Source organism: Microtus oregoni, unplaced genomic scaffold, assembly GCF_018167655.1.
Source record: "Microtus oregoni isolate MIOR12 unplaced genomic scaffold, Mior012 000018F_ref0000195, whole genome shotgun sequence".
In the NCBI taxonomy this organism is placed as follows: Eukaryota; Metazoa; Chordata; class Mammalia; order Rodentia; family Cricetidae; genus Microtus; species Microtus oregoni.
In genome coordinates this window covers 1635972-1648153 of record NW_024543077.1, presented here as the reverse complement: position 1 = coordinate 1648153, position 12182 = coordinate 1635972, and the positions used below count along the sequence as shown (strand labels likewise).

Below are 12182 nucleotides of genomic sequence, written 5' to 3'. Positions count from 1 at the left end.
CACAGGGCTCCTTCCAGAAGAGGGGAGGTAGTGCTGCGCCCGGAGTTGGCATCTTCATCTCCCTAGAGACAGCTCTCCTTTGTGTGTGTCCCCGTTGATAGTGTAAGTTGTGTAAACAACACATCCCAAAGGAGTGTGAGGGTGGAGGCTCCGACCAGCACAGCCTCTCGGTGAAGCTGCCGCTGTGTGCCAGCCAGCCTGTGTGTGTGGACGCTGCTGTCTGAACCAGGATGGCTTTCTCCTAGAAGGAACTGCCTGTGCTCTGAGTGGGGCTCAGCAGTACTTTGTTCACACACGGTGGAGTGAGCTGGTTGTCCTGCCGTGGAGGGCTGAGTGGTTCCCCTTTCTGCCTGCCGCCTGCTGTCAGAGGACCTCTGTTTGTCCTCTTGTCCTTGGGGACACCTCTGCCAGCTCCTAGGACATCTCAGAGCTGTGGCCGGTGCCAGGGTACTCCCTATTCTCCCTCCCCTCCACACCATGGGCGCTTTTGTCCCTTCTTCTCCTGCCAGACTCAAAGCGTCTTGTGGGAATGTACTATGTCTGGGTCATCTTGGTCCTCAGTGTCTAGCACAGTCCAGGGCCCACCCAGGAGTTCATACAGCTAAATAACTCATCTGTCAGTACACAGGCCTGGGTTTGAATCCCAGCCTCAAACCCAGCTCTACCTGCCTCCAAAGACCATGAGCTTTTATTGTTGTTTTCCTGACCCTGCGACTCTGGATCAATGACTTGCCCCCTCCGAGCATTAATTTTCTCACCTGTCAAGCCGAGATAGAGCCATTTGGAAAAGTACACTGACCTAGTCTGTGTCAGGTCCAAGCCCTGGAGTTTGCAAGACTCTCTATAAATACTAGATACTAGAGTCCTAAGGGGTGTCTTGCGTTTATGCATGCAGTCAACATATGTGTAACACACGTGCACCTGGGCCAGGAGGATGTAAAGCAAGAAAATCGGAAGCTCTTCCCGCAGGGAAGCTCTGCCCATGGGAGCTCCGCCCACGAAGAAGCTCCACCCACGCGGAGCTCCGCCCACGGGTTGCTGACACCAGATTGTATCGGACCTTGAACAGCACTACTGGGCACTTGCTGTAATAACCCAGTGAAAGTATGGATTTTAGGAACGTCCTTGGCCCAGAGGCTGAGGGATGGGGTCCTTGTCTGGCCTAGAGTTAAGGCGGACTTCCTGGACAACAAAATGGCCACTGAAGGAGGAACTGTGAGGAATGAGGGCAAGGAGCTAGCCTGGGAGCCCAGAGCAGGGCGGTAGGGTGGGAGACCCCTTAGGAGAGTGACATCATTTGTCCGTTTGCTGCTGAGTGAGAACCAGGGTGGTTGTGGGTGTCAATGCCGTTGCAATGACTGGGAGTCAGAGATGGTGAGGGGGCAGGGTGGCGCTGGTGGGAAGGCAGGAGCTGAGAGGATCTGCTTAGGTGGAGAGGGAGACAGAGAGGAGTCTGGCATGGCTGCTGGTTTCCAGCTGGGGCTGCCTGGATGGCTAGGGTGGATGGAACAGTGTGAGGGAGGCTTGTGGCTAGAAGGGGCCCTAGTCTCTGACTGACAGATACGGAACCCAGGTCCCAAGACCAGAGTGCTGACAAGTCCCAGTGTCCATGCAGTGGTGGGCTGGAACCCAGCACTCCCGTTTCTTTGGGGTCATGCACTGCCTTTCTCTCAGGAGTCAGATGCCTCTCAATGTCTTCATCTATCTCCCTAGGTCATCCCAGACTGGAAGGAGCAGGAATGGGACCCCGAGAAGCCTGATGCCTATGCCGGCATCTTCCATTTCCACTTCTGGCGCTTCGGGGAGTGGGTGGACGTGGTCATCGATGACAGGCTGCCCACAGTCAACAACCAGCTCATTTACTGCCACTCCAACTCCAGAAATGAGTTCTGGTGTGCCCTGGTGGAGAAGGCCTATGCCAAGTAGGTGTGGCCAGGCGGGGTGGCCAGGTGGGTTGACCAGGCGGAGCTGTCTGGGTGGGATGACCAGGTGGGTTGACCAGGCAGAGCTGTCTGGGTGGGATGACCAGGTGGGTTGACCAGGCAGAGCTGTCTGGGTGAGTTGACCAGGTGGGACTGTCTGGGTAGGATGACCAGGTGGGTTAACCAGGTGGAGCTGTCTGGGTGGGTTGACCTGGTGGGTTGACCAGGTGAGTTGACCAGATGGGTTAACCAGGTGGGTTGACCAGGTGGGTTGACCAGGTGAAGCTGTCTGGGTGGGTTGACCAGGTGGGTTGACCAGGTGGAGCTGTCTGGGTGGGTTGACCAGGTGGGTTGACCAGGTGAGTTGACCAGATGGGTTAACCAGGTGGTTTGACCAGGTGGGTTGACCAGGTGAAGCTGTCTGGGTGGGTTGACCAGGTGGGTTGACCAGGTGGATGGAGCTGTCTGAGCGGGATGACCAGACCAAATCATCAAGCCAGTGTGGACTGTTGCTGGGCGTCCTGGGCCATTAGGATGCTCTGTCACAGAGAGGTGAGGGACTGGTGTCTACAACATGATCAGAGCCTCAGCCCAAGGACCCTACCTGCTAGGTCTGTTGGGGGGGAGTGGAGACCGAGATTATGAGAAGAGGAACTGGGAGCAGATGGGGTTCAGGCAGGCATCACGCAGTGTTGGGTGCAGGGTTGATACCCAGGGCTATGGCGGTAGATCTTACCCTGGGGCCTTTCCTGGTCTGGATGGCAGACCGTGGCCCAGATGCCTGTCCTCCTCTTGTAGGACCTGGCACAGAATGAGCAAGAGTGTGCTGAGGAGTGAGACATTTGGGGGCAGGAATGCCAGCTGGTTCTAGCCAGCATGGAAGGGGTCTCTCCCTGGGTTCTCTTCCCAGGCCTTTGGGGATGTGTGTGTGTGTGTGGGGGGGGGGGGGTGACAGAAAGTGTGAGAGGAATCACAAGAGCCTGCATGGAAGAGAGAAAAGGAAAAACAAATCCAAAAGAAAAACCCCTGAGAATTTAACCCTAAGACAGCAGAGCCAGCCCCTTGGTGGCCAGTGTGTTTTCACTGCCATTGGTGGGGCTGTGGTGGAAGGCCTCCTGCTGACTAAGCAAGTGCCCCACTGCTGAGCTACAGTTCCAGCTCGTAGTTTGGTTTTTAAATAAAGTTTTATTGATTATAAATGCAAACACACGCGCATATATATATATATATATATACACACACACACCCACACATACACAGTACTTCTTGCTAAGCCACCAATTCATTGTCCAGTAACTACTACCCACAATGCTGTCACCATTACCTACATCCAAAATCTTCCCACGCACACCCCAGCAGAAATTCTTCCCCATCAATCAGTAACTCCGTTTTCTCTCCCTGAAGCCTGCAGAACTCTGTTATTCCTGCCTGTGAACCTATCTCTCCTGGGCACCTTGTATACAGGAAATCCTGCTATATATGTTTCTCTGGGTCTGGCTTCTTTTACTCAGCATGATATATTTTTTTAAAGATTTATTTATTCATGTATTCTATGTGTATGAGTGCTCTATCTTCATGCACACCAGAGGGACTCTGATCCCCTTACAGATGTCTGTGAGCCACCACGTGGGTGCTGGGAACTGCACTCAGGACCTCTGGAAGAGCAGTCACGTGTTCTTAACCGCTGAGCCATCTCTCCAGCCCCCTAGTGTCATATTTCCAATGTCCGGCTAGGTTACCGTTTATTCCAGCACTTTCCGCTGGAGCTCTCAGTCATGCTTTGCCTGTCTGCAGACAGACAGTTGGGCAGCGCCCCCCTCTCGACTGCTGTGAACGGTGCCACTGTGGTCACGGGTGTTCAGGTGTCAAGTCTCTGCTTTGATCCTTTTCCAGTGTTTCTCAGCAGTGGAACTTCTGGGTCATGTGACATTCAACGGGCCTCACTATTTTATGTTTGCTTCTTTCTCTTTCTCTGTGTGTGTTGTACTTAGGCACATTTTGTGTGTGTGTGTGTGCATACTTGTACATGCGTGTGTAGATGTGTACACACACGTGTGTATATTCGTGTGTCTGTGTGTGGAGTCCTAAGGCTGGAAACATCCTGGCTTGCTCTTCCCCTTCACTCCCGAAGGCAGGATCTCTCAGTCAAACCCAGAGCTCACTGATGTGGCTAGTCTTGCTAGCCAGCTTGCTCTTGGGATCCCATCTCTGCCTGTCATGGCTGGAACTGCGGGTGGGCCCCCATGCCCGCTTGGGTTTACTCGGGTTTGGGGGATTTGAACTCTAGCCCTGACATTTTCCTGACAATTGCTTTAACCGGTGAACCCCCCCACCCCAGTTCTTCTTCACTTTTTAAGTTGTGAAACGAGCATATGCCTTTTTGAGCAAATCCAAAAAGTATTGGACAGAGAAGGCCACGCCCCTTCCTGCCTCAGGCATCTGGGCCTTCAGCTACCTCTTTTAGTCTGTGCACCCCGTTTCCTCTATCAAGGGCATCTTTTGGTATCATTTTGTTGTTGTGAGACAGGCTATCACGCAGGCTTTCACCAGACTCACTGGGTAGCAGAAGCTGGCTTTGAACTATTAGCCCCGGTGCTGAGGCTACAGGCCGGTGCTACCAGGCCAGCTTCTTTTTTTTTTTGTTTGTTTGTTTTGTTTTGTTTTTCGAAGCAGAGTTTCTCTGTGGCTTTAGAGCCTGTCCTGGCACTAGCTCTTATAGACCAGGCTGGCCTCGAACTCACAGAGATCCGCCTGCCTCTGCCTCCCGAGTGCTGGGATTAAAGGCGTGTGCCACCACTGCCCGGCCAGGCCAGCTTCTTTTAACGTCTCTGATGCATTTTTGTTCACAGGCATCCTTACAAAGCGTGGCACTGTTTTGTGTGTCTGTCTTTACCGTGCTGTGTTATCTCTCTGTTACTCATGCTCAGAGTCACTGTGTCATTACAGAGTAGATTCTTAATATCTTTTTAAAGTTCCCTGAGGGAAACTGGTTACAGATCTCCCAATTCTGCACACAGTTATTTCATCTCTCCAGGCCAGAAGCTACTTTATGGAATTATTGCTTACCTCTCAAAACATAACTGGAATTCAGTGTTCCTGCATTTTCAGGCATAACAAGCAAACACTAGCATTTCTCTCTACCCGACAGGTTCTTTTCCAACACTTTTTAGAATGTTCCAGAGCATAGATACAGCATTTGTTGTTGTTGTTTTTTAAAGGACTATTCTTGGTTGTCCACTTTTTTCAAAAAAAAAAAATATTTATTATATATACAGTGGTCTGCCTGCATGTACACCTGCAGGCCAGAAGAGGGCACCAGATCTCATAGATGGTTGTGAGCCACCATGTGGTTGCTGGGACTTGAACTCAGGACCTCTGGAAGAACAGTCAATGCTCTTAACCTCTGAGCCATCTCTCCAGCCCCAGCATTTGATTTTAAAACCAATTCCTTATAGTTTTACATTGTTATCATTATGAATTATATAACTTATGCAGAATTGTTGGAAATCCAAGTCCTACAGTGGTGGCTGACTCAGCCCGACAGCTCGAGACTGGGAGTCTGTCTAGACCTGAGCCCCATCGTTGGCCATGCTGTGGCTTGCTGTGAGACCGTAGCAGTTGGCTTGATTTCTGAGCTTCAACTGGGAACCCCCGGCCTGTCGTTACCCAGGCTGGCAGGCTGTTACCAGGCCCTGGACGGCGGCAACACGGCAGATGCATTAGTAGATTTCACGGGCGGTGTTTCCGAACCCATCGACCTGACCGAGGGGGACTTTGCCAACGACGAGGCCAAGAGGAATCAGCTCTTTGAACGGGTGTTGAAGGTGCACAGCAGAGGCGGCCTCATCAGTGCCTCCATCAAGGTAGGAGCGCAGAGTACACCCGAGTGGGGCCGAGCCTGGACCCAGGCATCACACCGACCCTTGACCCCATGGCTGACATTCTTGGAGAGCACAGCTCCCCTTCCGTGGTGCTGAGCAGCGATGCAAGTCCAGCCTTAACCCCCTGCACTATGCAATGCTCCTAACACCCTTTAGACTCCCTCAGACTTCTTTGGGTGCTTGTGTCCCTGCCTCCGAGGCACATTGTCAAGGCAAATGGTGTCAAAGCTAAGGGCAGCTGGAAGGGGGCAGCAAGGCCCTAGGGCAGGTAGCCTGAAGCCGGTCTCCAAGGGTCCTGTGCTCGGTCACTGCTGGGAGATAGGTGGGTGCATTGGAGTCAGGGTTTGAAACCATGGTACCATGAACCTGGCCCGCTGGCTCTCTAGATACATGGAGCCCTGGTTTGCGGTATCTGCTGAGTTCCCTGGAGTAAATACTGCTATCAAGGTCAGTTTCCTATTGCCCATGCTTTCACAAGCAGCTCTTAAAATTTCTGAGTGTTACCACCAGGCATGGTCCCGCACATCTGTAATCCCAGTACTTGGGACCTGGGAGGTAGAGGCAGGAGAATTGCTCCAAGTTCAAAGTCAGCTAAATCCGCAAAGAGAATTCTAGGCCACTCGGGCCTATGCATTGAGACTTGAAAAATTCTAAATATATAGCAGTTGGCTTCACTGGGGCAAGTTGGCACCAACATACTCTGGGATGGCTTCTGCAGGTGGTTGGTCCCCTGGGGTTCTGACCCTTAGCAAGGTCAGTTCTGTGTCTGTTCAGCTGCAGTTCCCACCCCTACCTGAAGGGGGCGTTGTGGCTCCTTAGCTTGGATTCCAGTGTGACCCTCCTGTCTGAGATCCTTTGTCCTCCTGCAGGCTGTGACAGCAGCTGACATGGAAGCCCGCCTGGCATGTGGCCTGGTGAAGGGCCACGCGTATGCCGTCACCGATGTACGCAAGGTGCGCCTGGGCCATGGCCTGCTGGCCTTCTTCAAGTCAGAGAAGCTGGATATGATCCGCCTGAGGAACCCCTGGGGCGAGCGGGAGTGGAATGGTCCCTGGAGCGACACGTGAGGCCTGGGGTTGGGGTGGGTACAGGCACAGAGGCCAGGACGAAATGTGACACTGGACTGGCTGGGTCTTGTGGGGTCTGGGGCAGACGGCCTGAGGAAAAGACAGGACACTTGCTTTCCAGTGTGTGTGTGTGTGTGTGTGTGTGTGTGTGTGTAGTGTCTGGGGGTGGAGTCATCAAGGACAGTGGCCTGGAGAAGGTGAGCTGACCTTGACCTGTGGGGACGCAGAGGCCAGTGTGACGCAGACAAGAGTGGGGAGGGAGGCCACTAGCTCCCCAAATGCTCTGTACTTGGCCAGTGGTCCCGAGGGGTCGGAGTCCCTCCTCCCAAATTTTCTCCTTGGCTTGGTAGCCCTGGCAGGAAGACAGATCACAGTCTCCAGTGGGAGGGGATGGAGGCTTTTTGGAACTGGGTCGGACGTGACTTTCAGCTTCCCTAACCACGATGCTTGGTCCGCTTGGTCCGACGCTGTGTCCTGGGGAGGTGGCCCTGGCAGGCCACTCCTCTTAACCTGTTTCCTGATGCTCACATCCCAGCTCGGAGGAATGGAAGAAAGTGAGCAAGGGTGAGCGGGAGAAGATGGGCGTGACCGTGCAAGATGACGGCGAGTTTTGGTGAGCGTTCTCTCGTCCCGAGTTTGGGCTGATGGGGACCCATGTGACAGGCGGTCAGAAGCCGGGGCTCCGTCATCATCAGTTTGTCTGTGGCCACCTCTCCAACCTGTTCACCCCTCTGTAAGACGGATCCTCGTACCCCGTGTCCTCTCTGCACACCTGAGGGACACTGGAACTCTTCCCACTCCCAGGCTAGTCCTAGCAAGCAAGCCACAGGGCCAACAGACGGTCACCTCAGGACAGCCATCTCCATCCAACTTCCTGTCTCTGTGCCCAGCCTTTGTCTCCCTGTGTCTACCCTGCATCCATCCCAGGTCCACCCCCCGCCCCCCATCCAATCGTCTGTATCTATTCCCTTCCTCTTTCCCCTGCATCCATTCCTCTGTGCCCATCTCTGTGGTCCGTCATTCCCTGTGTCTGTCTCACATTCCCTGCACCCATTTGCTAAAATCATCCGCTAAATCTGTCCATCTGAACCCAACACCCTGTACCCATCCCTCACATCCACTCTCTCCATCCATCCTATTTATGTACACACTGTTGTCAACACGTAAAATGCCCTCACAGCCAGCCCGCCAGCTGCTCTTTGTGTTGGTAACAATGTTGCACCCTTTAATTTTGCTCAATCCCCTGCCGGCCCTGTGAGACAGGCAACTGTTGCTAGGCTCATCCCCGTTTTACAAATGAGGAAAATGAGGCCTGAGAGAGATTTGGGGTTTTGGTAGTATTGTGTCTAACTTGCTTCTGTGGAGCTGTGGTTAAGGGCATTGTGGGGCTCACCCAGCTCCATGCCTTTCTGCACACAGGATGACCTTCGAGGACGTGTGCCGGTACTTTACCGACATCATTAAGTGCCGCCTACTTAACACATCCTACCTGAGCATCCATAAGACGTGGGAGGAGGCCCGGCTGCATGGCGCCTGGACGAGGCATGAGGACCCGCAGCAGAACCGCAGCGGAGGCTGCATCAACCATAAGGACACTTTCTTCCAGAACCCTCAGGTGGGCATGTGCAAGGACCACCCCATCCCACCCTGCAGCAGCTGTGAGACCTGACCCCTGCCCTGCCAGGGGCCCTTGCATCCCTCAGGAATGACCCAGACTGTCTCTGGGCCTCGTTATGACTGTGCAGTGAGGGCCCAGTGGACACCGTCTGGGGTCATGACGTCCCAATCTTACTGTCTGCACTGCGTGTGGTCACAATGAGGACACTGGCTCTCGGGGACTTGGCTGTTCCCAGGAAATGTCGCCAGGTTGTGCCCGCCATGGGGAGTCTCCCCAGCAGCTTCTTCGGCCAGTCGGAGCCCGTGTGCTTAGTCCTTAGACTCAGGGTGTCCTTACTGAGCGCCAAGAGTGTGCTAGGCTCTGAGGTGAGCACTTACCACCATTGAGTTCTCCCAGTCTTCGGGTGGGGCAGTCACTGTATGAGTTAATAGGTTCCTCTCCCAGATTGGGGGCTGATTTGGAGAGCTGATGGGGGTAGCCCAAGCTCATGCCACCAACATGGCTTGGGCTTAGCCCCAGAGTCCAGGCTCTTGGGAGCACGGGAGGTTGACCCCGGCCCCACCATGGGTCTTTTCATGGCCACACCCGCAGTACATATTTGAAGTCAAGAAGCCAGAAGATGAAGTTCTGATCTGCATTCAGCAGCGGCCCAAGCGGTCAACTCGCCGAGAGGGCAAAGGCGAGAACCTGGCCATCGGCTTCGACATCTATAAGGTGAGACCCGCAGCCGGCGGGACTTGTGGTGAGGGATGCCGGGTGTTGTGTGCCTGCTGGGCTTGTTGGCACTGCTGGCCCTGCTGCCCCCTTAGGGCTGAGCTTTTCCTCTCCTGCAGCCTCTTTGGGGTTGGAAGCTTTGCAACCTCTTGGGCTGCCAAGTAGGCGACCTTGTGCAGAGATAGGTAGACTTGGCTCTGACCACTCCCCTGGCTTATTGTCCTTCACATTTGATGCTTAGTATGGGGGACAATTGGCATGACAGGTCCCCACACATGTGCCAGCTCTTGAGAACCTACTGAACCCACACAGGTGTGAGATACTGGTGCATGTGTGGTCTCCAGCCTTTAGTGGTGATGACAAGGCTGTTTACCCACCCCTTGTGCTGGCTTATGCGTAGTGTGTTGACGTGTTGTGACACTTGGTGTCATGTCATGGCTTGTACCAATTTGACTGTAGCATAGAAGGTTGTATGGGATCCATGATTGTCTAGCATGTGCTGGTGTCATTTCATGGATTTGGGCTGGAAGTTAGGCACGTCTTGGTAAGTAGGCCTCCCAAACTACAAAGATAAATTCTGAGACTCCCTGTGGGTGTGCCAAACTGCAGATAGCACCACACCACGGCCACAGGGAAGACAGCTCATGAGCGGCTAATCTGTAGGTCCAGAACACAGTACAGATGCCTTGGCCAGACAAGGGGCTCATGTCCTGGATTGAGGAAAGTGAAACGCTGCAGGATTTCAGCACTTCTGAAACCGAAACTGTATAAATTATCTCTGCGTTTTCCTTTTGCTGTTTCCAGAGCATGGTTGACTGTAGGTAACTGAAATCGTGGAACTGTGGATACGCAGGGGTGGGGGTTGGGGACAACAGCATTTGATTCCTTTGTGACAGAACTGCAGGGTCAGGCTGGGTGTGGTGGCACATGCCTGTAATCCCAGCACTTAGGCAGAGGTAGGAGGAGCAGGAGCCCCAGGACAATCTTAATGACAAAGTGAATTGAAGAGACTTTGTCTCAAAAGCATAAAAAACAAAACAAGAGAAGTCTAAGGCCTGCAACCTGGTGACACTGTCAGTAGATTATCCTTGCTGTGAAGAGAACGTTCCACTCCAGTGGTCATCGCCACCCAATCCAGTCACCCTTCCGTGGGGGCCAGCAGAGCGTCAGTTCACCGGTGTGAAGCAAGAAGAAATTCCAGTTCAGCACAACTCAGTAGCGGGTGCTGCTTCAAACTCTGAGAGTCTGACAGCGGGTGGTTGATTTCAGACGTACGTGAGCACAGCGCAATCTGGGGAAAAGTTTCCTGGTGGCAATTAACTCAACCCTGTGTGCACAATAAAGGTTTACGCATGACTGCTGTGACATCTTCCATAAAGACAGGCTCTATAGATTGGCTACAGGTGACATCTTAAGTCTGTGGGAGGGCTTGGTGTGGTCTCGGTCATACAGGTGGTACAGAGGTCAGCAGGCTGTAACTGTCTCCACTCCCAGCCTCCTGGGTGGAGGACAGGTTATACGTTCCTCCCTTTGAAGAGATAACCCTGCGTGCGTGACATTACTGGTTTCCCTGGTGTTTATCTGTGAGCACAAGGACCTCTGTGCTTCTTCACCCTGCTCCTCTGCCCTAGCCAAACACTGAACTGATTTTGTCTTCATAGATTCTCTAATTCTGGACATTTCCAATCCATGTATCCTACTGATCCTTTCATGGTGGCCAGCGGGAGGTGGGATAGACTCGCGTGTGGCCCATCTCCTCCTGTCTCCACACAGGTGGAAGAGAACCGCCAGTACCGTATGCACAGCCTGCAGCACAAGGCCGCCAGCTCCATCTACATCAACTCGCGTAGCGTCTTCTTGCGGACGGAGCAGCCCGAGGGACGCTACGTCATCATCCCCACCACCTTCGAGCCGGGCCACACTGGCGAGTTCCTGCTCCGAGTCTTCACAGACGTTCCCTCCAACTGCCGGTGCGCGGGGACCAGAGCTGGTGGAATCTGCAGCCCTAGCCTGTTTGTGTCCGCTCAAGGCTTGGTACCCAGGATTCGGCATCCTCAGAGATAGGCATCCCTTGCCTCTCTCCTCCCCTGTTTGCCTGCCCGGCTTCTCTTGGTCTTCTCTGGGAGCAGCGACTCAGTTTATAAAGTTGCTTTCGCTTATTTTGCTTATCTTCTCACACCCCAAATGGGAGGCCTAACCACTCCATCTCATAGATGAAAGTAGGGACCAACTCTAGAAAGAGGGTCTGACACCCTCAGACCCTGTCTGTCTGTGTTAGTATGGGTGGAGTCACCCACCCAGCTGGATTGTCACCCCTGTCCCCCGTCCCATGGAGACTGGCTTTGGGGGGCAATGGGGGCTGCTAAACCCATTTTGAGGATGCAGAATAATATCTATAATGCCCAGCAGAGGATGTGGCATGCAGGAAGTGCTCAGTGCCCTGTGGTCCATGAGGAGGATGGGACCCTGCTGGGGTGGGGTACAGCGGGGACAGAGAGGCTGGAAGCCCGTGGCAGTGGATGGTTGGGTCTACCATGAGGTTTGGCTTAGGATTAAGTGAATGTCTGCAGTAAGTACTGCTCCTGACTTTGAACCCGTCTTCTTATCTTCCTGCTATCTGCTCCCCCGCCTCACCCTGTATCAGGGAGCTGCGCCTGGATGAGCCCCCTCGTACCTGTTGGAGCTCCCTGTGTGGCTACCCTCAGCAAGTGACCCAGGTCCATGTCCTAGGGGCTGCTGGCCTCAAGGATTCCCCGACAGGTGAGCTCATCTGGAGATTACCTCAGGCCCTGCCTCCTTCCACACAGACCCCAGCCTCCTGAGACCCCAGCACCTATAGAACTCACTCTGCAGGCCCAGCCATCCAGGAGGTGATGTGAGCTTCCAGAGAGGCCCACCTCCTCCTTCCTCAGATAGCACTGGGGGTTCAGGAAGGCTTCCTGGGGAGCAGACCTTTCTCTAGGCCAAGGTGTAAAATCTG

At 53.7% G+C, this 12182-nt stretch overlaps 1 protein-coding gene across 2 annotated transcripts in view; it reads left to right on the top strand.

Moving 5' to 3' along the window:
• The window catches only part of LOC121459045 (calpain-5), a 53169-nt gene that overhangs the window by 38459 nt on the left and 2528 nt on the right, over positions 1-12182 (top strand). For both annotated transcript variants that reach the window (XM_041668546.1, XM_041668547.1), the window contains exons 4-11: positions 1714-1922; positions 5593-5785; positions 6673-6866; positions 7406-7483; positions 8290-8485; positions 9080-9202; positions 10976-11172; positions 11847-11962. In XM_041668546.1, the coding sequence (XP_041524480.1) occupies positions 1714-1922; positions 5593-5785; positions 6673-6866; positions 7406-7483; positions 8290-8485; positions 9080-9202; positions 10976-11172; positions 11847-11962 (1306 nt within the window). The remainder of the gene's footprint in view (positions 1-1713; positions 1923-5592; positions 5786-6672; positions 6867-7405; positions 7484-8289; positions 8486-9079; positions 9203-10975; positions 11173-11846; positions 11963-12182) is intronic.